The sequence below is a fragment of the Rhinolophus sinicus genome, linkage group LG13 (genome assembly GCF_036562045.2).
Source record: "Rhinolophus sinicus isolate RSC01 linkage group LG13, ASM3656204v1, whole genome shotgun sequence".
In the NCBI taxonomy this organism is placed as follows: Eukaryota; Metazoa; Chordata; class Mammalia; order Chiroptera; family Rhinolophidae; genus Rhinolophus; species Rhinolophus sinicus.
Genome location: NC_133762.1, coordinates 13,468,140 through 13,494,006, shown reverse-complemented (window position 1 = coordinate 13,494,006; position 25,867 = coordinate 13,468,140). Strand labels below are relative to the sequence as shown.

The 25,867-nt window shown below is 49.9% G+C and overlaps 2 protein-coding genes and 1 long non-coding RNA gene across 13 annotated transcripts in view; all 3 read left to right on the top strand.

Annotated features, from left to right (window-relative positions):
• The window catches only part of CPEB1 (cytoplasmic polyadenylation element binding protein 1), a 52,725-nt gene extending 36,404 nt beyond the window's left edge, over window positions 1-16,321 (top strand). For 7 of the 9 annotated variants that reach the window (XM_019743510.2, XM_074318331.1, XM_074318335.1 and 4 more), the window contains 9 exons: window positions 4,083-4,306; window positions 6,022-6,274; window positions 8,183-8,296; window positions 8,610-8,714; window positions 9,597-9,733; window positions 11,219-11,417; window positions 12,637-12,731; window positions 13,254-13,334; window positions 14,873-16,321. In XM_019743510.2, coding sequence (XP_019599069.2) covers window positions 4,083-4,306; window positions 6,022-6,274; window positions 8,183-8,296; window positions 8,610-8,714; window positions 9,597-9,733; window positions 11,219-11,417; window positions 12,637-12,731; window positions 13,254-13,334; window positions 14,873-14,983 — 1,319 coding nt within the window. In that variant the 3' untranslated portion in view covers window positions 14,984-16,321. The remainder of the gene's footprint in view (window positions 1-4,082; window positions 4,307-6,021; window positions 6,275-8,182; window positions 8,297-8,609; window positions 8,715-9,596; window positions 9,734-11,218; window positions 11,418-12,636; window positions 12,732-13,253; window positions 13,335-14,872) is intronic. The other 2 variants (XM_074318332.1, XM_074318334.1) reach the window with 1 other exon arrangement.
• Window positions 16,322-17,089: 768 nt separating this feature from the next.
• Window positions 17,090-20,141, top strand: RPS17 (ribosomal protein S17). The gene is made up of 5 exons (XM_019743534.2): window positions 17,090-17,221; window positions 17,503-17,654; window positions 18,140-18,245; window positions 18,759-18,824; window positions 20,016-20,141. Exons 1-5 carry the CDS (start codon window positions 17,219-17,221, stop codon window positions 20,094-20,096), a joined length of 408 nt encoding a protein of 135 aa, XP_019599093.1. The 5' UTR covers window positions 17,090-17,218; the 3' UTR covers window positions 20,097-20,141.
• Window positions 20,142-21,784: 1,643 nt separating this feature from the next.
• Window positions 21,785-25,867, top strand: part of LOC109453629 (uncharacterized) — a 46,441-nt gene continuing 42,358 nt past the window's right edge. For all 3 annotated transcript variants that reach the window (XR_012491465.1, XR_012491464.1, XR_012491466.1), the window contains exon 1: window positions 21,785-22,058. This is a non-coding gene — a long non-coding RNA (uncharacterized LOC109453629). The remainder of the gene's footprint in view (window positions 22,059-25,867) is intronic.

Here is a 25,867-nt window from a genome sequence, read left to right as displayed (position 1 = left end):
TACACAGAGGTACTAGGTGCCCCAGGTGCGTTAACTGGGGGGCTCCCTGATCTCATATCTTGGCCAATGGCATTGCCCCTTTCCAGGCCATCACCCCAAGCTCTCCCTTTTCTCCTGCGTGGTTGTCACGTGTCCAGGGAGGCTTGCTTCCTGCTCCCTGTACTTGAACGCAGAAGTAGTATTAGTGTCCATGGGGGTCCCAACAGGCTCTGGGGGTGACTGGGCTGGGGCTGGGGACTCTGCAGCCCATCTCTTTGTGTGTTTAGTTGTCTTGGAAGAAAGTATTTGAAACTAGTGCGAGGAGTATTGTGACACATTTTATGTGGCGAATAGCTGTGTCTCTCAGCCTCTGTTTTGGTGTTGGGCTGGGTAGGGAGGAACTAAGGTTTTTCCCCCTAATTCTGCGTTGCGTACTGTCAGCTTGTGTCCTTACACTGGGTAACCTGGATGGAGAGGGCGTGGCCTCTGAGCCTCCTGGCTCAGGCGTGGGATAGGCCCGCTCCTCAGGACGTCCAGGCACTGCTGCCCTGCCTCTGCCAGGTGTGGAGCTAAGTGCTGTGGGTGGCGGGTATGGGTGGTGTCGCTGTGGCTGCTTGACGAGGCGGAGCTTGGCACCTGTGCCTGCAGGTTTCTGTACAAATAGATTTTCAAAGCTTGTTTAAAAGGAGATTATTTCTTCTAGGCAGAGACTCCGAAGGTGCTCAGTTATGGTTTTTTCCGCTGGGGATTCTAGTCCCTGTTACTTAGGGTCTGCTTACATCAGTTGCCTCACAAGAAGCAAAGAAAGTCAAATGGAAATTGACTGGTTTTCTTTTTCTTTTAAAACAAGCTTGTTGTTTGGAAATAATTTCAAATTTACAGAAGTTACAAATATAAAAATCATGCAGAGTACCCTTTTATCCAGATTCTCCTATTGTTGACATTTATCTCCTTTGCTTTATCATTTGCACATTCTCTCTCTCTATGTATGTGTGTGTGTATGTAATTTCTGAACCATTAAGAATAGCCGTTCTTACATACATTGGTACATAACAAAACAGTCATCAACAGCAGTCAATGTAAAATCAGCACAGTACTCTCATTAAACTGTTCATATTCCAGTTTGGTGGGGGGCCCAGTAATGTCCTTCATTGCGTGTTTCTCTTCCTCCCTCTGTACAGGTCTGCACCAAGCAGTGGTCCCTACCTCCCTTTGTTTTGCTCCCTGTGAGCTTACAAAGGTCTTTAGTTGTCTGGAATGTTTTTCACAATGTTCATCTTGCTCTGCCCATCACTTTCCTGAAACTGTTACCACAATCCATGCCACTCTTTTTTAATATTCCTTATTTGTTCTTGGTGACTGCCCCCCCCCTTTTCTCCCTCCCTTCTCCTCTCCCTCCTCTCCCCTCTCCCCCAACCCTGCCCAGTGTTTCCAGAGATCACACAGTTTGGGAAATGTGCTACATAGCCATCTTGGTTTCTCTTTTTTCTCTTGGGTGTTAATTGCTACTGTGGTGTAAGAATTGTATTGAAATAACCACAGTTTTTAAGTCAAGAGAAATAATTACACATGAAAAGTTTTGTGGGTGTGGTAAAGGGAACTGATTAGAAGCTTAAAGTAGCAAGCCTCGGGCTTTTCTAGATTAGTGCTTCTCCAACTTGAATGTGCACGCAAATCTCCCGGGGACCTTGTTGAAGTGTAGGTTCTGCTACAGTAGGTCTGGATGCATTTTTAATGAGTTCCTACAGTGGCCAGGCCCCAGGGAAGTTCTGAGACTTGGGTGATGTAGGTTCCGAGGCACTCACTTCTGGAGGTGAGATAGCTTGTCTGTAGTTGGTGTCTTGAAGGAATTTGATCAAAAAAGAGGTGTCAAGAGAATGAAGATGAGAAAATGTAAAGTCCTGGGTATGAATTTTGAAAAGTCACTAGTGAATGGTGCATTCCAGGAGACAAAGCTTGGACTCAGGAAGAACTGGGTCCCACTCTGTCATGCACTGGCTGGTACTTCCACAAATGCTCACCCTTTGAGTCTTGGTTTCCTTTTGTTAAGATGGGATAATAATGCCCACTTCTTAGGGTTCAGAGAAGAAGCACTTACCTAAAGTGCTTCTAACGGTCTGGCACGTGCTACATGCGTAGCAGATGGAAGCTGCTGTTAGTGAATCTGAACCTGATCCACAGGAGCGCAGACGACTGGCCATGGGCTCCAAGCACTTAAGGAAGTGGAGTTCATTAGTGGCCAACATGTGTGGTCATGCCATTTTCTCTTTAGACAGGCTTATCAGATTAGAGGAGTGCCGTGGAGATGATTCTTAGCTTTGACACAGGAATTTGACAAAGCCTCAAGGTATCTGCAGAAGTGGTAAAAAAAAAAGTGGCAGGGCAGTTGATGGATTTATGGCTGGTAGGACAAGCCGTACCAACACTAGTGAACACAAATTGATGTGAATGAGGAAAGAGGCCTGCAGTGGCACCCACACGCTTTTGGACTCTTTCAGGTACACTTCTTTTTAAACCCTAGGTGAAGACATGATAACTGTGGCCACAGTGGCCATCCTCGATGCGCCATCCACGGGCCCTCTGAGCCAGCACCTCCTCTCCAGCGTTGTGCCGTTCCCCTCCACGACCGGGTCCAGAGCGCCGCCTTTTCTGATTAACCCACGGCACCTTATCTTGTTGTCGCCCAGGAATGCGCCCTTGGAGGCTTTTCCCTTAGGACCTCGCTTCCTCAAGTGTGGGCTACACACTCTCCCCACCCTCATCACTCTCCTGTGCTTACCAATTGCCCGTCCTTTCTCTTCTCTGAAGATCTCAGTGTCTGGTTTGCGGTTGTTGCTTTGAACCCCAGGCCTGCTTACCCCCGTGGGTGCCTGAATGTCCGTAGGGATGACCTGTCCACACATTGTTCAGCCCCCTGCGGTCGCACAGCCCTGGGTGCCGCCATCCTCAGCACTCAGCCCTCGCTGTCCTGTCGCCGGCAGCCCCTCAGGTGGCTGGTTTTCCCTTGTTTCCAGCCTGGCGGTGCTCTTCTTTCGCCGCTAATACCCGTCCCGTTCCTCGCCGCCTCTGTTGGTGTTGCCGGCATCTCTGTTGTCCCATTTCCTCCTTCACACCCTCGTTAGGAAACAAGTCAGCGCCCTGTGTGGGTCCAGTGTCTGTCCAGGTTCCTGGCACTTCTGGAGGGAATCGCCCGGGTCTGCTTGAACTTCTCAGTCCCCTGTCAGCTGGGCGCCGGCTCCAGCGGCACAAGTCGTTTCCCCAGTCAGCCTCCGTCCGCCCCCACCGCAGCTCTGCGATGTCCCCCATGTACCATATTCAGGATAAATCTGAACACCTTAACATCCATGATGTGGTCTGCTTCCTCCTTCACCCCTCTCCCCCGGTTTCGTACAGTGTGAAGAAAGGAGGCCCACTGGGGCCCTGGCACCACCTGTAAGGCACGTACCTGTGGGCTCTTAGTTTCCCGGAGTTTCGCTAGTGTCCACACGTAAACACCTTGTTTTGGTTTCACTTCACAGCCATTTGAGGTGGATGTTTTCCCCTTCACATGAGAAGAAGTACCAGGTTAAGGCTTCTTCCCTCGTGTCTGTGCCATCACAGCTCCAGCAGGAACCTCTCAGAAGAGATGACATGCTCGTGTACCAGACTTCTGGGGTGTGGCCTGCAATTCTGTATTTCGCTATATAAGAATATGGGGCTTCATGTAATAAACACATTGAGGCTTCCTAATGGTGCTGACGGTGTCTCCGATGTCACGTGCATTCAGACATTAATAGCAGCTGTGACAGGCGTCCTTGCGGCACGCACTTTCCCAAATGCTGGCACTGACCCTGAAGCCTGGGGCAGAGGGCAGGGCTTTCGCTGACCATGTTACAGCAGGACCTCTGGTCTCCGGAAAGCTGTCCTCTAACTGCCTGCAGTGGGCCTTGGTGGCCAGTGTCGGCACCGGATGTGTAACTGCTCTTTACACTGTCGCTGTGGTTCTGGCAGGCTCAGTGGTCATGCCGTGGGGTGTCTGTTGGGTGGCTGTGGGAGAAGAGGGAAGGGCAGTTGGCTGGGGAGAGGAGCAAGACGTCGTGAGACTTCCTTTTCCTTCCTCCTAGTCCTCAGCATGCTCCACAGCCCGTTGGGCAGTGTCCTGGGGAAGCCCCCTTTGAGCTTCCTGCCTCTGGACCCCCTTGGATCTGACTTGGACAAGTTCCCAGCTCCCTCAGTGAGAGGATCCCGCCTGGACACGCGGCCCATCTTGGACTCCCGTTCGAGCAGCCCCTCTGACTCAGACACCAGTGGCTTCAGCTCGGGATCAGATCATCTGTCAGATTTGATTGTATGTAGCTTGTTGAGGGGTGGGGTGGGGGGGCCAGTGAGCTTGAGGGGGATGTGTGTCCCCCAGAATGCAGGCTGAGGTGTGGAGGCTGCCATGGGCACGTATAGAACTTTTCATCCTTGACAGAAGGAGGGATGCTCTGTGTACCCAGGGAGCAGTGCATGTCGGGACTTGCCCTGAGGACTCGCTTTATGGGCTGTTCCAGGAGCTGCTGGGACAGTTAATTTCAAAAGGAAACACGGAGTTCTAGCAGTGTTCTATTTCCTGACCTACGTGGGGTTTTCTTTAGCCTGTCAGCAGTATCATTTATGTACTTTTATGTATGATATCTCAAAATTTTTAAGTGATGATTTTAAAAATCACGTGTTTGTACAGGCATACCTCATTTTATTGCACTTCACAGGTGTTGCACTGTTTACAAACTGAAGGCAAGACACTCCACCAGCCAAAGGATTCTGACTTGTTTTCTTGCGAGATCACTTTATTGCGGTGGTCTGAAACCGGACCCACAGTATCGCTGAGATGTGCCTGTAATTAGCAGGGCTCGGGTTTTAATCCAGATGTGACCGGCTCCAGCCTCAGCTCGGAAGTTCTTTGCACTGGTCTATGGCAGCTCTCAGCCTGGGCCACAGTCAATCTATGAAATACAGCCTCAGTACATTTTGCATCCGTGCGCCTTTCCTCCAGTCATGTGTGACATGTGAGGCCCCCGGGCTAAGTGGAGTTGGCAAGGGGATGAGGAAGAGGAGATAGTAGAAGGAAATAGATGGGCACTGCAGTGAGAAATTATCCCAAATAAAAAGCAGTTTCAGGTGCCTTCTGATCCTGGCTTCTCTCCTACTGAGTCCTCTGAGCTGACTATTCAGTGAACAGAGTGGCTTGTTTTCCTACCTCTTCTCTTTGTATCCAGGACCGGCAGCTTCTGTTGTGGTTACACTTTCCCACTCATAGCAGCCTGTTGGCACCCACCTGGTCTCCTGTCAGCCTCACCTACAGCATGAGAACTGGCATTGGTGCTTGTACCTTGCACTGCTTCTGTCCGCTCAGGCTGCTTCCAGAGGGGTAACCACGCACAGGGCCCTCCGAGTCTCTGGGCCACTGTTTGCTCCCGTGTAACATGGAGCTGGATGATGTGCTTCTGGTTCTGTTTATGTCACTTTAGATGTGCCTCAGTCGTGGACATTTACCTCATAACGAGCTAATATTGTAGGACTTTGTTTTAAAGAATTTTCTCAGATACCTCGCCCCAAGGGTTAATTGATGAGAGGATATTGGAAAGACAACTCACAGGAGAGGAGCTACAGGCAGTATTTGAACTTTTGGGAAATACTCTGTTGAGTGGCTTAGTTTTCTTTTTCTTTTCATGATGTGGTACCATTTCACCCAGTTAAATCAGTAGAACTTAAAGCCTTGATACAAGTTTGTAGTGAACCTTGCATTCTCATATGTTTACCACAGAGCTCTCATGGAAAGCATTTTGACACTCTAGACCTAGATATGTGACTAAAGAAAAAGTGTGAAGACTGACAATGTGAAAACAATCTTTATTTAAGGAGAAAGGAACTTGTTGAAATTATAGGAGAAGGACAACTAATCTTGTCAACTAAATATATCAACTGCTAAATGTTATTTTTCATACTTTCTATGATGTGGTTATTACTTTTATAACAAAACTGTCCTTTAAGAACCTGTTATCTTCCTTTTTCCTCCCCTAGTCAAGCCTTCGCATTTCGCCCCCTCTGCCCTTCCTGTCTCTGACAGGGGGTGGTCCCAGAGATTCTTTAAAGATGGGGGTTGGTTCCCGAATGGACCAAGAGCAAGCCGCTCTCGCTGCAGTCACTCCCTCCCCAACCAGTGCATCTAAGAGATGGCCAGGAGCTTCTGTGTGGCCATCCTGGGACCTCCTGGAAGCTCCCAAAGACCCCTTCAGCATAGAGAGAGAGGCCAGGCTGCACCGGCAGGCTGCAGGTGAGTGTGAGTGAGTGAGTCAGTGCGCATGCCTGGGGCCCGAGGCCTCGGCCTCATCCTGGGAGCAGAGCAAGTGGCCTGAGGTCACAGACTGCCGACTACCTAGACGAGGACTTGGGTGCATGGAAAAGTCTCTGGGTCTGTCCGTGGAGGAAGTGCTATGGGGACCCACTCAGGAATTGTGTGAGGCCGAGCAGAGAGGAAGGAGGTGATAACCTGGGTACAGGGCTGTCCTGTGAGGGGTTGGCTCCATCTCACCTGTGCTGCTCCTGGAGGCTGGCCATGCATGGCTGTCCCTTCTGCTTCCTTCCCGGGTGGGCGTCTTCGAGGGAAACCCTAAAAAGGATGCCCAGAAATTGTTTGCCTCCCTCTGTCTAATTCAGAGACAACCCCTGCTGGAGCTTTCTCACTGGCAAGTCGGGTACACTGGGGTGGGGGGTGGTCCATTTGTCAGCCTCTGAGGTAAGGGATGTTCTCAAGTGCCCTGGCCTCCCAGGACCCGTAGGTTCTGTCATTTAGATGCTCATCAGTACATGCTGAATCTGTTTTTCCTCTTACACCAGTACTTGGAAGTCAGTGAGTGACAGGTCATTGTCTACCAAGCTTCAGGGACGTGCCCCCTGACCGCCGTTCTGAGGGTCAGTGTTGGTGACTCGTGAACGTTCAGTGTCTCCGTCCCATTGGTTTCCAGAGGCTTCAGTGTGTCTGTCCTTCTACTCACAGCACTGGCCCGGATCTCAAGCTCCCCAGCAGGGCTGCTGCCCCATTTGCTTCATGGTTTTGGCAGCCCCTCTTTGTGCTTTCCCTGGTGCCATTGTTTTCTATGAAATGACATTACCATGCTTTTGGACGAGGCCATTATATCGACTTCTTTTTTTGTTCGCAAAATATTGCTGATGGTGCCCAGTTTCCTGCTGGAGCAACACATTGGGCCTGTGCCTTCTAGAGAATGGCTTTCCATGCCACTGCCCTGAACAAAAACGATGGTTCGTTCATGGGCTCTCTGCCTCAGTGCTGAAGGAAAAGAGTAAAGTGGGCAAGAACGAGCCGTCCCCACTGAGGTCAGCCTCTGATCTGAAACGGCACAGACCGAGTGGGGACAGGATTATGGACTGGTAGAAGGCCGAGTTGCTCACCAAAACAGGCCTCTAGAAATTGTCAGGGCAGGCCAAACAGAAGAGAGTATCTACTCTCTACAGCAACGGGTTTCTTAACGAGGCGTTTGAGCCCGAGGCAGAGAAACCTCAGTGGGTTTGGACAAACTTGTGTTTGGTACAAACAGGAAGCTGAGGGGAAGGCCCCGTGTCTGTTCGGGCACCATGCGGAAGATCTGGCAGTGGGAGGGCGTAGTTCCTACTTGGGAACAGTTGAGACACTTGTGTCTTGTTGGGTTGCTAGTGATGGTTTTTATTGGCAGGGTCCTCACTTCTGTGATTGGTGAGTTCGGAATAAAAACAGGGAAATAAGAGTCGAATATTTCTCATTTGAACATTTGGGGAGAAGGCCCGTTTTTTACCCGTATGTCTTGAGGATGTTGTATACAGATTGCTCTGTTTATATTCAAGTAATTATAATTTAAATTAATCAGTATTATAGGCAATAACTAGATAAAACTGCTTGGTTAAATTATTGCTTCTGTGTTTGAAAATGGCTTCTGTTGTGGTCATTTTTACCCTGCACATCTCTCAGTTTTAGTGAATTCGGGTTCTCGTACTGGCCTGACGGGACTGGGGAGTTGTCAGTTTTCTTGCCTTTTTGACTCTTTCTTGCCAGAAGCGTCCTGGGTGTTCTCCCAGGCAGCCAGGCTAGGACTGTGGCCTGTCCAGTTCTTTCTGGACAACTTCACCCCAAAGAAAGGCAATGACTTGGTTGATTCTCTGACCCCCTTTCTCTCTGACTCTACCAAAGCTGTGAATGAAGCTACCTGCACCTGGAGTGGCCAACTTCCTCCCCGGAACTACAAGAACCCCATCTATTCCTGTAAAGTGTTTCTAGGAGGTGTTCCTTGGGACATCACGGAAGGTGAGCTGTCTCCGAGACCTGCTTCAGGCGTTGTAGCTGGGGCGTCTTTTAGGAGCATGAAACTTGGGCTTGAGGTGGGGGCCAAGCCTCTGCCTGAGCTCCTGTAACAGGTTGTTACAGGAGCAGCTTAGGGAGGATGCACTTCCTAGACTCCCATGGTGCTCTGTGTCACCTTACACTTGTCACTGAGAGGGAGGTCAATTCGCATCGTCATCCAGGGGCATGAGCCTGGGAGAACCCTGGTGTTCCTGTGCTCGCTCCTTCCTGTGGAGGAAGGGGCCTCGGCTTCACCATTCTTTCCATCTCTTGGCAGCTGGATTGGTTAACACCTTCCGTGTCTTTGGCTCTTTGAGTGTGGAGTGGCCTGGTAAGGATGGCAAGCACCCTCGGTGTCCTCCCAAAGGTAATACGCCGAAAGGTAATAAACACATGGTAGGAGCTTTTTTGTCCCCCGGCACATACTTGCACTGAATGGTGCTGGCATGTTGCCACTGCATGCTGGTAGCGTGGTTTGGGCACCTCAGCACACAGCTTTCAGCCGTCAGCACTTCTCTCCAAGTAGCACATCCCTCTGTTTCTTCTGAGCTAACGCTCCATCCTTCCAGACTTCCCTGCGGTTGGAGCTGCCTCTGAAACCCCTGCGTGAAACTTCCTTGTGCACTTTCCTCAAAACCTGAACCCAGCAGCTCCTTTCCTCTCAGAAGGAGGTGTTCGGAAAGCTTTCCTTCGCCTGCCTTTCCTGCCCCGTTATGTTGTTGCCTGACCTAATTCTGAGATCCCTTTGGAGTTGGCAGGAATGAGGACCAAGCACCTGATTCCTCACTGGTCTGAAATGAGATCCCTTCCCTGTAGGAAGGGGCAGGTGCTATTTTCACTCTGCCCCACCTTCACTGAAAATGTTCCGATGAACTGGACCCGTGGTCTAACTAGGCTTTTAGAGCAGTGCCTCCGTCCCAGCAGATGGGCCACAGAATTGCTGTCCCTCCTGCCAGGACAGCCTGGCTGTATGACCCAAGCCTGCTCTGTGTCCTGGGACACACAGCTGTGTGGCCATGACCGTCTCCATCCTGCCGTCCAGTCCCTTCCCCGATTAAGGTGGGAGATGGTACGCGTCTCCCTCCCTTGGCCTGGGCGTCAGGCATAGCAAGTGCTTCCCTTCAGCAAGACTTCTCAGGAATCGGACAAGGTGGTGTCTCGCACAGGAGGCCCTCTCTCTTGCAAGAAACTCCCAGCTGCGACAGCCAGGCTGAGGAGGGGCCCCCTGCGGGACTAACGCGCTTTCTCCTTTCCCTGGGAGCAGGGTATGTGTATCTGGTCTTTGAACTGGAGAAGTCTGTCCGGGCCCTGCTCCAGGCTTGCTCTCATGACCCGCTGAGCCCAGACGGCCTGAGTGAATACTATTTCAAGATGTCCAGCCGAAGGATGCGTTGCAAGGAGGTGAGTTAGCGTGACAACCTTTCTGGGCTCGGGCAGCTGGCGTGTGGGGCCGTGGGTTTCCTCAGGACGGGTGGGTCGACATGCAGGCTGCAGGTGCGTGTGCCCAGTAAGACACGAAGGCCGCCCTCCTCCCCCACGGCAGGCACACAAGATGCTCTCAACCACGTGTGAAAAACACACGTGCAACCTTGGGCACTAGTATGGTATCAGTGTGCTCCTGCCCGTGGGGGTCAGTCGCCCAGCTCGAATTTTGCTCTTACTCTAGCCAGCACCTCTGTCCTGAACATCGCCTCTTAGAAAGGAAGCTGGAAAGAGCGACGTCCAATGTTGTGGGTCCGTTCCTCTCGAGGCCACACCTCTGCTCTCTGGCCTCACATCCTGCTTGAGCACCCCCTTCCTGTGGGATGCCCTGTAATCCTCAACTCTTCTGTTTTGTGGAAGAAAAGCTCGGAAAGCCTTGGTGGCCCTTGGGATGTGCACCGAGATGGTGGTGATACTGCCCCTTGGGAATAGAAAAAGCAAAATGGGCTTTTCCTTCTCTTTGTAAAATTGGCCCCCGTGGTAACTTCTGCCAGGCGCGCTCCTGTCAGGGTCCCCTGGACCTGGAAGTCGTCAGTCCTGATTCCTCCCGGGTGTCTCCCCATGGCCCGGGTGGTCCGAGCGCTCACACTCTTCTGCTGAGAAGTCTTGGCCGTGGCCTGCTCTGTGCCCAGTGCCCTGGCCTTCTCCAGGTCTTCATCTCCGGTCCCCTGATCTACCATTTCTGCTCCTTGCTGGTTTCTGCCTCACAGCTCTTCCTGCGTCAAGACTTTTTTTTTTAGATCTTCACAGAGCAATCTTCCGAAAACACTGGTCATCTGTCAGCACACTGCATTGTGCAGTGTCCTGCCTGCTGTGCCAAATTTTGTTCCAGGCTCGGGATTCAGAGGCAAAGGACATCGTCAGCTGCTGTCCTAATGTCCCTCTGCTCTGTAAGCTGTCGGTGACCTCCTGCCTCTCTGGTTATTGCCACTGCCCCGGCACATTGCACTGGTGACCATGTCACACAGATACCTGAAGCCTTCCCAGCTTCTGTCCTCCCGGCTTGCAGTGTCTCTGAATCCTTCCCGTCCCAAGGACTCCACACCATGCCCTCAGTTCCTCAGTGTCCGTGTCCTTTGTTGGAACCCCACAGTCGATGGTTATGACACAGAGCTGGGTTCCTGAGGTGACAGCTGGGTACTGGGGTGACAGCATGCCCTGCAGCTGACTGACTGCTGTTGGACCGCTTGTTTTCACCATTTGCACACATGGACTCAGTAAAATTCAAGTGCAGTTGGGCTGGGGTGTGCGTGGCCTGTGTGCCTGGCCTGGGTGGTAGCACCTTCTGCCCACTGTCTGGGCTCAGCGGCCCAGCGGCCGCGTCTCCAGGAGCGTGTGCATCTCCCTGCAGGAGCCTCCCCGTGTGGCTCCCGGCCCGGCCGACACACCTTTCGGTGGTTTCAGGTGCAAGTGATCCCCTGGGTCCTGGCCGACAGCAACTTTATCCGGAGCCCATCTCAGAGGCTGGACCCCAGCAGGACGGTGTTCGTGGGCGCTCTGCACGGGATGCTCAACGCCGAGGCCCTGGCCGCCATTCTGAACGACCTATTTGGTGGAGTGGTGTACGCCGGCATTGACACCGATAAGCACAAGTATCCCATTGGTGCGTGTCCCACTTCTGTGGGATGGCTCGGTGGCCCCGGGGATGCAGACCAGGACTGGGATAGTTCCCCGTGGGAGTGGGGGTGGGGGTGGGGGTGACCCAGGTCTGCAGATTGGCACACACCAGCAGCGTAGCACCCGTTTCTAGATAAGCCCCCAGGACTGACCGCTCTGCACCTCCCTTTCCTCCTCCTCCCATGAAGGGGAAACCCCAAGTGACAGGAGGCCACGGGAGGTGAAAAGGAGGTAGGAACTTGGTGGGAAGCTCAGCGTTCACAGCCAGACCAGCCGGGTCAGACAGCAGGTGACGCTGCATTCAAGGCCAGGACGTCCTGAACTTGCCTGGGTGCCTTTGTTGAGACAAGTGGCCTTGTCTGGGGTCGGGAGCAGGTCCGGCTGGAGGAGGACTCTGGGCAAGTCAGCAGCAGAGTGTGGTCCTGGCCTCTGCTGTCCTAGCAGACGGAGTCCATGGGTCAGCCCGTCTGAGAGCGGAGGGCAGTGGGCAGTGCCCTGGGCAGGTGGAACAGTCTCAGTGGTGGCTTTGGAGTGGAGCAGAGCCGGACCTTGTTTCTGAGCCATGGCCGACCACTTACCTGGTGCCTGCTCTGCACATCCACACTCAGGTCAGGAAGGAGCACCGTGTGCGCGTCACGCTGCACCACAGACTGAGAACAGGGATGTCAGGGGCAGCACTGGGCAGGGCCAGGCTGTGCTGCCTCCTTGCCAGGCTCGGAGGGAGGGGTGTGCCTGCCAGGCCCACCTTCAGAGAGAGGTTCCGTCTGCGTCTTGGTTTCCACTCGGAGCCCTCGAACCTCACCTGTGCATCCGCCTACACCACTTCTCTTCCCTCCGCATTTCGGTTGGCACATCCTTTCCCCATTCCTGTTTGGTCGGAGCCATCATGGTCTGTAACCACGCTGTGTAATGTGGTAGCCGCCCGCTGAATGTGGCTACTGCATGCTTGAAATGCAGCTAGTGTCACACATTGAAATTATGTTTTGGATATATTGGGTGAAATAAGATACATTATTAAAATAATTCCACCACCTTTTTTTTTTTCACTTAAATGCAAGTGCTAGAAAACTTAAAGTTACCTAAGTAGCTCCATTCTGTTTCTTTTAGACATCACTGGTCTAGAAGCAGGGTTTCCTGAGTGTTGACAAGTGGCATTTGGGAGAATTTGGCTAGAAGGTAAATTTGTTCCGTTGTTTTTATAACAGGGTCTGGTCGTGTGACTTTCAATAACCACCGGAGTTACCTGAAAGCAGTCAGTGCTGCTTTTGTGGAGATCAAAACCACCAAGTTTACCAAGAAGGTGAGTGGGTTTGGGGCCCTGAGAGGGGCCTGGGCCAGTTACTCCCCAGGGCAGGCCTGCGACTGGAGCTGGGGCTTCCCAGGGAGGGAGCCAAGCTTCTGGGGACTCGGTGGGGTTCAGGTCTGGGGGCCTGGTCTTGGACTCAGGAGAGGGCACTGAGCCTTCTCAGCATGTGGGGTGCCTTCCCTCACTGTGGTTTTGACCAGCACAACTTCCATTCTGATCTGCGTCCTCCTAACGCCTGCCTGTCGCTGGGAGGTAGAGTGCCGGGGTACAGTGTTCTGACAAGGCCAGACACGACTGTGTGTGGTGGCCCAAAGGGCAGAGGCTGGCAGCCTCGCCTTGCAGGGTGTGCGTCTATCCTCCAGGATCTCTGTACTCTTTGCCCGTCATTCTCTCCAGGCCCTTTGAACACAGAAAACACCCTGTCTTCTCATGTAGAGCCCAGCAAGGGCCGTCCCTCCAGCCCGGCAGCCTCCTGGTGCTAAGAGCCACTTCCTTCTCCCCTTGTGCTTTATGCAGGTTCAGATTGACCCCTACCTAGAAGATTCTCTGTGTCATATCTGCAGTTCTCAGCCTGGTCCTTTCTTCTGTCGAGATCAGGTGAGTCCCCTGGGCAGTTGAGTTGTCTAGGAAGTCCCCGCCCTCAAATACAGATGGTCACCCCACATGTCACATAGGATGTTGGTGTTCTTGGGTACCTTGTGGTCATCTGAGCACGGGGTGCTGATGGTGAAACTAGAGGCACACTTTGACAGCTTGACCCAGAACCCTTGGGACAGCTCGCTGAGTTGTCTAGAGACTTTGGCTCTCTTTGTGCGTGGGCTGGTGGCCGGCAGTGGGCACAGGTATGATGGATGGGTGCTTTTTGAGGATGCTAGGAACCTGCGTGGGTGTGGTCAGAGCGCCTGTGAGCCTGGCACTGTCCTCAGAAGTCGGTGGCATTCTAGGCGACCTTCCCCTACTCACGGACTCCTTCCCTACTTCTGAATCTTCGTTCTGTTTTCTGTTCGTTTGTTTTAATTTTTTATTGGGGAATAGTGGGAAACAGTGTGTTTCTCCAGGGCCCATCAACTCCCAAGTCGTTGTCCTTCAGTCTGGTTGTGGAGGGCGCAGCTCAGCTCCAAGTCCAGTCGCCATTTTCAATTTTTAGTTGCAGGGGGCGCAGCCCAACATCCCATGCGGGAATTGAACCGGCAGCCCTGTTGTTGTGAGCTTGCGCTCTAACCGACTGAGCCATTCAGCCACCCTCCTTGGGACTGTTTTTGATGTTTGTACCACCAGTTGTCAGAAACAGGCAGGAAGCAGTGTTTCTGGGTGGTAGGTGTGTTTGGGCAGAAACACTTGTCACACTTGAATATGCAGACACGTCACCTGAGGACCTTGTTTAAATGCAGATCCAGATTGAGTGCGTTTAGAGCTGGCCTGAGACTGTGTTTCTGACACGTCTCCGAGTGGTGCCATGGTGCTGGTCTGCTCCGAGTGACGAGGGGCAGCGTGGGGCCTCGCAGCCTTCTGTGCTTAGTGCTGTCGCTCAGGTTTGGATTCTCTGGGTACAGTCGTTAAACTGACTCCAAAACGAGGGTGTGGAGTCTGTTTGGGTCCAGCCTGAGAACGAGTGTCTTTCTGATCAGCCTCTTCAGCAGGCTTTACTATGTCAGATCTTTCACAGCTGACCCCCCGTTCAGGTCATTGCTCAGAGGTCAGTGGTTTGCTGCAGGTTACACAGCTCAGAGCCAGACGAGGGACGGAGACCGAGGTGCACACCCCGTCACCTGTCCTCACCTGGCGGGAAGAGGAAGGCATGTTGTCTACAGGAGCATGTGGAGTCACTGTCTAAGTGTCCTGGCATAGTAGCACCCACATTAGTGATGCGTGAGCCCAGTGGGGGCTAGAGGAGCAGTGGGGGGGGACGAGCGAGCTGGCCCGGCCTCTACACAGCGGGAGCCCTGCATGTACCTGCAGGAGCACAGACAGTGGCTTTGCCGGTCGGTCAGGCCTCTGTGGTCGGGGTGACAGGGTTCCCCGAGACCCTCCGTGCTAGCCCCACAGAGGCCATCAGGAACCCCACTGCGTCACAAGCAGGGCTGGCCGGTGCTGACACATGCGAGGCCTGTCTCCCTTTTTCTCCCCCACGCCAGGTGTGCTTCAAGTACTTCTGCCGGAGCTGCTGGCACTGGCGGCACAGCGCCGAGGGCCTGCATCACCACAGCCCCCTGATGCGGAACCAGAAGAACCGGGATTCCAGCTAGAGGAGCCGGCCTGGCTCGGGGCCGGTGGCGCCTCAGGCTGCAGGTCAGGCAGCAGCCTGCACCAGCCGCCCGGCCACTGGCCACCAGGGAGCTGGCTGCCCGAGGACAAGGGAAAATCGTAGTCACCTTTGCACTTGCTGCATCTGTCTTTGTTTCTGCACTAATTAATGCACAATGAGTTTTGTCGGGTTTTGTTTTCAGGGGGTGGGCCAGGGCAAGGCCCCGCTCACCCTCCAAGCGACTCTGTAGTGTTCCCAGATTTAGTTCCTCATTTTGCCGATGAAAAAAGCAAAAAAGAACTACGTGTCCAGAAGGTATTGACACGATGCCTACATCTAGGTTTATTTATTGAAAGCGCTTTTTTTTACATTCCTTGCAATACCGACGACGGTGGTGATGCGCAGGTCTCATTGGTTTCATTCTTGCAGTTGCCATACAGTGCCTTTCCATTGATTTAACCCCCACCTGAACGGCATAAACTGAGTGTTCAGCTGGTGTTTTTTACTGTAAACTACAAGGAGACTTTGCTCTTCATTTAAACCAAAATCATATTTCATATTTTACGCTCTAGGGTTTTTACCGGTTCCTTTTTACACTCCTTAAAACAGTTTTTAAGTCGTTTGGAACAAGAGATTTTTTTTTTGTTTGTTTCCTGGCAGCTTTTAACATTATAGCAAATTTGTGTCTGGGGGACTGCTGGTCACTGTTTCTCACAGTTGCAAATGAAGGCATTTGCAACCAAGAAAAAAAATAATTTTGGATTTGAAACTGGACCGGGTAAACGGTGTTGGAGCAGCTGCTGTATATAGTTTTAAATGGTTTATTGCACTGTCTTAAGTTGCACTTATTTGGGGGGGAGGGTTGATAGAAGTTTTTAATCACAAAGTCACAGGACTTTTTTCTTTTGTAACTGAGCTAAAAAAGGGCTGCTTTTCGGTGGGGGCAGATGAAGGCTCACAGGAGCCCTTTCTCTTACAGGGGACAAGTACCCTTTCCTGTTTCTTTCATTTGAGAAATGTGTGAAGCAACAGTTGCAGTCGACTGAAATGCTACTGGAATTTAAAAACTTGACTTTTTCTTTCTTTCTTTTAAAACCTACTTGCCCCTTTTTGGGAAGCTGTGTGCCAAAGAACCAGTGTCATTTACCCCCCCCCCCCCCCCCCCGCTGAGCTGACGTTGCATTGTTGCATATCCCAGCTACTCTGTGGGTTTTGTGAAGCTGTGTGTGAAGTCTCTACCTCATTGTAGTATATGCAGGCAAGACTGCACTCTCCTACAGATGTGTGGAGTAAGCTGTGGTGTAGTTTTTTTGGCACATAATAAACACGTTGCAGCAGAGTTCTGGTCTTGTCTCTGTGTCTGAGGGGCGTGGACGGGGGCAGTGGGTAACACTAAGTAAGACTCCAGAGTGAAAACTCACATTTCCTTGGATTTTCTGTGCTGGGATTCCAGCCCAGGTGGATGGGGAGGCCATGTGGGAGACCTACCCCTGTAAGTACTTCTTGGCCACTTCATGGTCAAGTGCACCTGCAGATGCCTCTCTGGAGGAGCTAAACCAAATGGCCCTTGCTGTCATGGAGCTCACGCCTAGCTGAGAAAACTAAGACAAGGAGCTGTGACAAGTACTAAGAAATATCAGAGCAGCTTTAAAAGGATAGCGATGCTATTTTATATAAATCGGAGGGAAAAACCCTCTGATAAGGTAACGTTTGAGCAATGGCTAGGAAGAAATGAGATAAGCTTCTCCCAGTTGTACCCGGGTCTCCATCAGGCTAGCCGGAGAAGTCTCTGACCCAAGGACTGGGTGGGGGTCCTGGGCAGGGCACCACCCCCTACTTCCTCATCTTTCCACGCTCCTGATGAATCACCTTCCCAAGGACTTTAATCCTCCCTCCCTTTTCCTGGCGTGTGTGGAAGAGATGCACCCCTCCTGGTCTGGAGCACATCAAACAGGCAATCCATCACAGAACCAAGGGGCTAGAGAAGGGCCCACGACGGCGCTAGGCGGGGTGGGGCTTGGAAACGAGACCCGCCTACCGGGGGGCGGACCAGGCACTCGCCACGCCCACCGGTGGTGGCTGGCCGCCTGCACTTCCGTGCCGCCCCGCTAGGCGTCGCTGCGGCGCTCTGGTGTTGGCTCAGCGAGTCCTCGGCACGGCGGAAGCGGCTTTCTGGCCTGCGCTTTATAGTCCTCTCTGTGCTTCCTGTTTCCTCTTTCACCAGGGACCCGCCAAGATGGTAGGTGCTTTGGCTCGAAACTGCCGTCTCCCACAATCGAGCGCCATCCGCTGCTTTGCGCGGTCCTCAGCTCTCAAGACAGAGGCGCCGGGCCCTGTGAGGCCGGAGCCTCCGCGGGCCGCTGGCTTCCGCGTTGACCCCCGCGCTCCAGCATCGCCCGCCAGGCCCTCTTCATTCCTCTCCCGGGCTCGCCCCAAGCCCGCCGCTGTCTGGGCGTGACGCCGCAGTCTTCCCAGGAAGGGTGTCCTGCCTTGCGGTGACGCTGTCTTCTCCACCCGCAGGGCCGCGTTCGCACTAAGACCGTGAAGAAGGCGGCCCGGGTCATCATCGAGAAGTACTACACGCGCCTGGGCAATGACTTCCACACCAACAAGCGCGTGTGCGAGGAGATCGCCATTATTCCCAGCAAGAAGCTCCGCAACAAAATAGCTGGGTGAGTGCGGGCGGCGCCGGGTCTCCGGGGTCGCGCAGGCTGGCGTGGTTATGTCGTCTCCCTGACTCGGGAGGTGACTGTACCTTAAAGGTTTCGCCAGCGCAAAGTCTCTGATGCCCCGGAGGAGGGCGCTGCAGGGGTGCGTTTGCAGGGTTTTTTGTTGGGATTATTTCAGATACTAAGTACAGTAAATTGGGCCTCGGAGGAGAGAAAATGAAGGCTGGGCGGCGTCGTGAAAGTTTGAGGGGAGGATTTGATGGCTTTGAAAGAATCTGCGTAGAGGGTGTGCCAGACGCCAAAGGGACAGGCGTGCTTAGGTCGTGGACCTGTGTGTAGAGTTCAGAGTCAGGGCCACTAGGATGGCGAGTCCTCTCCCTTCTCACTGGAAAATGCACTAAACGTGCTGCTCGTCTATCCCGATGTTCTGTGCACCCGAGGGAGCTGCTGTGTTCTCAGTGTTCGCTTTGGGCGTTTGTGCTTTGTAGCTATGTCACACATCTGATGAAGCGGATTCAGAGAGGCCCAGTAAGAGGTATCTCCATCAAGCTGCAGGAAGAGGAGAGAGAAAGGAGAGATAATTATGTTCCTGAGGTAAACTTTCTGGGTCTCTGGCTCACCCTGAAAGGTAAAGCAGGCTCCTGCAAACCCTTTCAGGTACCTGGTTTCTAGGGACCTCAGCTGAGTTTGAGGAAGTGTTCCTTTATCCACACACCCCTAACCAGCTGTAAATGCCCATCACCTACCTTCCTGTGTGTTAGTCTCTGTTCTGCCCTGTTGGGGCCATGTAAGCCCATTCTGGTTTTCACATGAGTGCCCTTAATGATGTTTGTTTGACTTACCCCGTCTTCCGATTTGATTATTTGCCCTAGCATGAGTAGAAACCCAGTCTTAAGTTTTTGAATACTGGTAAGATAACGAGGGCATTGAAGGTAAAAGCAGAAATGATCTTTGGGCCTATAATCCTCAAGCTGACTGCCCCACTTATGGGATCCTATCCTGTCCCCTTGGCCAGTCCCCCTCTCTTGTTTAAAATCTTGGGGAAAGGGCAGGGAAGGTGACAGGTAAACTCACTGATTAATATTTGGTCCTTCTGGTTCCTGCTAGGTCTCAGCCCTGGATCAGGAGATCATTGAAGTTGATCCAGACACGAAGGAAATGCTGAAGCTCTTGGTAAGTGTTTGTTGAATTCCCAAAGTACGACTTCCCGGGTTGGAACCTTCAGTAGCTTTCTATTATCTGTAATAGTACCAGCTAACAGCGGTTGGAGCCTTAAAACATACCAGGTATTCTCAGCATATGCCATACGTTCTCTTTTCATTCTCTGTTCTATGGCTGGCTCGTCACGTTTGCCCGCGTGGTCCCAGCCCTGGTTCTCTTCCTTCTGCCTGCTTTCCCTCGGGGACTTCCTTCTGTGTCTATGCTAACCTCTCAAGTGAGCTCTGGCCTCATTTCCAGATGCTTGCTACCAGGCACTACTTACATAGTTCAGCTGTCTTCACTACAGCTTGATATTTCTCTCTTCTGTGGCTTATCTTAGTGCTTATACGTAGTTTTAGCATGGCCTTCAAAGTCCAATGGGCTGTTGGTGATGTAGAGCAACTTCATGTTTCATTTTTTTATCATAAAATGTTTGACATTCAAAAAGAACAGAGCAAATTCCATGTGCTCAAAAATTGTTAGAAAAACGTTTCCAATACAGCTAAAGCCTGCTATGGATCATCCTGAAATAACCTCTATCCTGATTGCAACTTTTTAGTTTCATGTATAAAATTGGTTTTTAATGATAAAATAGGGGATTAAATTCCAGGTATTTGGTGGGCCCTTGAGTTCTTTGCCCCACTCAGACTGAGATGACAACGGTAGGCCCTGACCTCTCCCTCCCACCTGGGCCCCTCATACGAGTGGAATGCTCGGGGCCTAGCATTTGTGAGGGCTACCTGACGGTGTTCCTGGAAAGGAAATGGCACTGTGTGTGTCCTAGAAGGTGGGTTCTCAAAGGGAGAGATTTTGCCCCCATCACCACACCAGGGTGGGGGGACATCTGGTAATGTCTGGACACATTTTTGTTTGTCACAGCTTGGGGATGCTAGCAGACATTAGTGGCTAGAGCCCAGGGATGCTGCTAAACTATCCTACAGAGCACAGGCCAGGTGGAGTGCAGGGTCCTTGAGATCTATAGTAGACTCCCTGTGAGTTTATCGCTCTAGTTCGGGGAGGAGGTCCTTTGTTGGATTTCTGCAGGGTCCCATCAACCTGACCCTCAGCTGGTGGAAGCTGACAAGCACAGCCGGGCGGTGGTCCTTGGGCTCTGCCCACAGATGTCACTGATACAGACACAATGAATGCATTTTGTTGTTCCAGGACTTTGGCAGTCTGTCCAACCTGCAGGTCACTCAGCCTACAGTTGGGATGAATTTCAAAACACCTCGTGGAGCCGTTTGAATCTTCCTTCTGTGCTGTCATAGTTTCAATAAACCATGGACAACCTTGCCTGTGTCATCTGTGGGGTTGGGTGCTGGTGGAGCTAAGGGCAAGAGGTCTTTCTCAAGAGAGAAATCCTGAAAGAATGGTCTGCACTGTGAACACTTGTAAGTGACCTGTGGACAGTGATGTGGGCTAATGAACCTGCCCTTGAAGGGGTATCACTTGAGTACAGAGGTTGGGTTTCTGTGGGTGGGAGATAGGACAGAGGTGTCTGTCCAGTGTAGAGCCCAGTACCTGGAACATAGGAGACTTAACAAGTGTAAGTGGCTGTGGGAGAGGATCAGAGACACATAATGGCACGTGTTGGTGAAAAGGAAAGCAGAGCTCACAAGCTGGGTCCAACCGTGTCTGGTGGTGGGGTGCTGGGCCAGGTTGGTGCCTGTTCTTCAGTAGTGGGAGGAGGAAATCGTGCGTGGTTTGTTCCACACCATCATCTGGGTGTGTTTGTACCACATGCATGTGTCAAGCTGTGCAGGGAAGTGGTGGAACCTAGGCCAGTTTGGCTATTCACTGATCCTGGCACATCTGCTTCTGTGTACAGCAAACATTCTAAAAATACAACAATTTTGATATAATTTCAAACTTGGAATAAAGCAAGACGAGTACAAAGAACTTCCAAATATTCTACCTAGGTCTACCAATTGTTTACTTTTTGCCCCAATGGCTTTATATTCTGTGTGTATACACTTTTTTTTTTTCTGTTCCATTGAGGTTAAGTTAGAGACATCCCCTTCTGCCCCGGATATTTGTGTCTCCTAACAAAGACATTCTATTTGACCACAGAGTAATGAGCAGAATCAGGAAATTTAATACTGAGATTCAGTACTATATAGTCCATAATGAAATTGTGCCAATTTTCCCAAAGTCTTACATAGAGTTCTTATATTCTGGTCCAGGATCCAACCCAGAATCACTGCATTTCATGTCCCTGTAGCCTCTCCTGCCTTTCATGACATTTTTGAAGTATTAGCTGGTTTTGTAGAATGCCCTTCAATTTGGGTTTATGTAATTCAATTTCACTTTCTGTAGTAGTATTGAAAGGGTGCTGTGTTGAGGCATTAAGAGGCACAGAATATCGCTGTCCCGTTTTCAGTGTTTCCTCTGAGCATTTGGATTAAGGTGCGTCTAAGTGTCTCCACTGGAATTACTCTCCCCTTTTGTAATTAAGTTGTGAGGCGAAATGAGGCTCAAGATCCTTCTCGTGAACGTCCCTCACTAGTTTTAGTGGAGGATACATTAACTCCATTTTATTCCCTTTATATTCGATTTGTAAGGAAGAGCTTTCTCTTTCACAGCCAAGTTTTATTTCCATTTTTTGGTGTGGTGTCCCGGCCTTCTCAGTACATCCTTTTGCCTTCTAAATACAATATAAAGAAGTTCCCTTTCCCCTTTGGTTTCTGGTGTCAGTGGTGAGGAAAGGGTCGGGCTTCCTGTAGGGAGCGAGAAATTAGCCAAATTAAGGAAATTAGCAATAAAAGCACTAGGCAGGCCTTTTGCAGTGCGTTTGCCGTGCCCCGATCCGGACACGTGTCGCCTCGCTCGGCCTGGCGCGCCAAATGCTCTACACGTGAGCGCGGGAGGAGGGGCCAGGCGCTGCGCAACGTGAAGAGGCTGTTGATTGGTCGTCCGCGCTGAGGCGCCTCCGGGTCTCAGTAGTTTTACCTGGGGGACTGGGCCGTGCTCATTAGAACTTCCGGCCGGGCGCTGGAGAGTCGGGCGGCCGGCGCCCCCGCGGGCGCTGGGATGTGCGGCGGCGGGCGCGGCGCTGAGGGCCCGCGGGGCTCCTGCCGGGCGATGGGGGCCATCAGGGCGTCTCCGGCCGGCTCGGGGCTCGTGGTGCCCTGGCCCGAAAACAGACTGTCCAGTTTTCCGCCTTCTGCGCTCGGGACTCCGCTCCTCAGAGACCGGAACGTGCCTCAGGTAAGAAATGTTTCCAGACTTTCCTCAGTTATTCGTGTTAAAGGATAATTTTCAGCGAAGTATGAAATGACTCTCATACTAGAAATAAAATGAATTCACGTTAAGCATTTCTTACAAACTAAATGAGGGACCTGAGGAAATCAAAGGGAAAAGTCAAGGACGAATTGGGAGTAAAGGAATGTTGGAATGAATTTATAAATGGACGCTTTTATCAAGTCTTTCTGCTTTACTCGAGGCTATTCCTTTTTTCAGTAGATCTTGGGGGAAACCAACAACCATTTTCTCTCCAACCGGCGGCGTGAGCCATCTGTGGCGGCCGCCTTTTTGCGTGAGGGGCCAGCCCAGAGCTAAGGAGGGTTTTCACATTTCTAAGTGGTTAAAACCAACAGCAACAAGCAGAGTAACGTAGGCTGTGAAAATTGCATAAAATTCCCGTCAGTGTCCTTGTACAAAAAGTGTTGTTGGTACACAGCACATTCATGTGTTTACGTGCTGCCGAGATGGGTGAATTCATCACAGAGGGAGCCCAAAAAATGTATACACAGGACTTGCTTTCAGCTTGTTATCGGTATATGTTGAGTATTGCAATTTTAATACAGTTTTTTTCCTTTCTTAAAATGTGTCTACTTTTTTTTGGCCCCCTCGGTAGTTGCCACTGAGTGTGTGGCAGTCATCACTTTGCACTATTTACGTACACATTTATAACTCAGGAGTGTTTTGACCTGTTTTAAAAATAATGTATCTTGAAATAAAAGTTTCAAGTGACTTTTTGTTTGTTAAAAATTGTTAGTGCATGTTCACATTAAAAACCTGGGCTTTGCTGTGCTTTTAAGGTATGAGTAGCTCATTCATTAACTAAGCAAGGACACCTGTTTACCGATGGTGAATTAATTTCTCTGGGAGAAATCTGCTCAGGGAATTAATAAAGTTATTTAAGGTAACGAGCCTTTGTTGGAGAATGGTTGCTTGACTAGTTGAGAACATTGGAAACAGCAACAGTGAATTAACAGCAAGGCCAGTGATTTTGAGTAGTTTTCGTTGGCACTTGGTTAAGTCCAAAAATGTTACCTGTGCTGTGCGGGTGTTATGCATGACTCAGTGCCGGGTTTGAAGAGGCCGGAGAACACGCCCCTGAAGTCTGCGTGGAGCCACCACAGGTGAGAATACTTTTAAAGATGATTAATAACTAATGCGGTAGACTCTGAAGTGGGAATTGGCTGAGCTAATGTTACAGTTGATGGCGGTAGAAATGTGTGTGGAGTGGAAAAAGGCTTATTTGGATAAATTTCAAAGCTTGCAAAAATGGAGTGTTTAAAACCTATGCAATTGATTATGTGACTCATTCCGTAGGTGCTCTGTGGAAATATCTCAATCTGTCAATTATTGAACAAATATCTTTAACAGTGAATTTCACTTGATCTTACAGATTTTACCAAAATTCATGGAACTGATGATGGTTATGTTGTTTTTAATTGTGGTAATACATAATGACAATATTTGTCATTTTAACCATGAAGTGTAGAGTTCAGTGACGTTAAATACATTTTCAATGTTATGGTAACCATCCTCACTGTATCCAAAAGCTTTTCATCGTCACCAACAAGAACTCTGTACCCATTAAACAATAACTCCCCACTCCCTGCTCCCCCAACCTCAGGTAACCTCTATGCTGCTTTCTAGCTCTAGGAATTTGCTTGTTCTGGGTGCCTCATATAAGTGGAATCTTAGTGTTGTTCCTTTTTGTGACCGGCTCATTTCACTAAGCATAACGTTTCAAGGTCTATCTGTGTTGTAGTATATATCAAATTATATTTCTTTTTATGGCTACATTTCTTTTTGTGGCTAAATGTAACATTTATATATATACACACACACACACACACACACACACACAGAGTGCCAAAGAATTGTATACACATTTTAAGAAAGGAAAGAACTATTAAAATTACACTGATGGTAACCACTCTGAGCACCTCTTGTAATTGCAGAAGTCAAATGTGATTTGCATTCATCTTTTGTTATCGGTATATATTAAGTATTACAATTTTAATACAGTATTTTCCTTTCTTAAAATGTGTATACATTTTTTTGGTTCTCTCTCTCTCTCTCTCTCTCTCTCTCTATATATATATATATATATATATATACACACACCACATTTTTTCCATTCAATTGTTAATGGACATTGTGGTTGTTTCTACTTTGGGTTATTGTGAAGAATGCTGTTATGAATGTGTGTAAGATACCTGTTGAGTCCCTGCTTTCAGTTATTTTGAGTATATATATACAAAGAAGTAGAATTGCAGGGTCATGTGTAATTCTATGTTTAATTTTTTGGGAAGTGCCATACCCTTTTCCACAGCAGCTGCACCATAGTACATTGCCATCAGCAATATACACGAGTTCCAACTTCTCCACATCATTGACAATTGTTATTTTCTGGTGTTTTGATAACAGCTCTCTCCAGGTTGTGTGACGTGGTATCTCTAACTGGTTTTAATTTGCATTTCCTTAATGATCAGTGATGTTCAATTTCTTTTCATGTATTTATTGCCCAGGTGTATATCTTCTTTGGAGAAATGTCTGTTCAAGTCCTTTGTCCATTTTTGAATTGGGTTGTTTGGTTTTTTGGTGTTGAGTAGTACGAGTTCCTTGTATATTCTGGATAGTAATCCTTTATCAGATATGATTTGCAAATATTTTCTCCCATTCTGTATTCTGTTGATGGTGTCCTTTAATTCACAAAAGCTTTAATATTTTTCCCCCAATGTTGATTATACTGAAAGAATGTTTTTATTTGTCTGAGAAGGGCAATGGCCTGGACAGTAATATTAAGAAGAGGAAGGGGGACAATCCTACTCTTCCTCCTCATAAATACAGAAACATGTGCAGGGAGGGGTACAGTGTCCCCTTGAGTACTTCAAGTTCACATTACCTAAGAAATACTTATTAAATACCTGTTATGTGCCAGGTACTTTTCTGGGTGCTAGAGACACAGCAGTTAATTAAGAACTACCAAGTATGTGCCATCAGAGAGCCTGCATTCTGTTTGGGGAAAATGAATGTATCAGTAGTTTTTTGTTTAATGAAGCATTCACATAAATTTTTGGCAAGACTGTCTTCTATAGTTTTATGTCCAGTGTTAGTTGTATTTATGCACAAGGCGTATAATGCTGCCCAGACTTGGAGGCTTTAGAAGGGCGGGATGAGGACTACACACTGGGCTTTCTGGTGCATTCGTGAATTCCTGAATCATTATGATCAGCGTCTTTGAAACAGAGAAATACCATTCTCTCAAAAGCCCATGTTCCATTTACTCGCCCTACTCTGACAGACTGCTTTTCGTGTGCTCAGTGAATGAACTGCGTGTTACACTTCATCTTTTTTCCTCCTCTGGCGTAAGCAAATCTAATTGTGACAATGTGCTCTATATGCTTGATAAGAACTAGCATTTGAAAACATACCAAATGCAACAACAGCACGAACGTGCTGTTTTCAACTGGATTTCAATTTACTATATGATCTTCAGAACCCTGCTTGACTTCTTTAGGTGACCCAAAGAATCCATCCCTCATTGCATAATCGTATTATTTGTGTGACCATGTTTAATAGCTGGCAAAATTAATAACAGTTCAAATATTTTTTGAAAGATGGACTCTTCTTTCCTTCTTGAGGATGGGATAAGAGGACTCAGGTGAGGGAAGAGAGAACCCTGGGAAATATGATGCCGTCCTTAACATTTAAATGGAATGTTTTTGTTTTGGTGTGATGTGGTTTGGTTTGGTTTGGTTTGTGTGGTGTGTTTTGGT

Coding starts and splice junctions, on each gene's coding strand:
- RPS17 (XM_019743534.2), top strand. Junction 18,246..18,758: donor GAGATAATTATGTTCCTGAG/GTAAACTTTCTG, acceptor GGTTCCTGCTAG/GTCTCAGCCCTGGATCAGGA. Junction 18,825..20,015: donor AGGAAATGCTGAAGCTCTTG/GTAAGTGTTTGT, acceptor TTGTTGTTCCAG/GACTTTGGCAGTCTGTCCAA.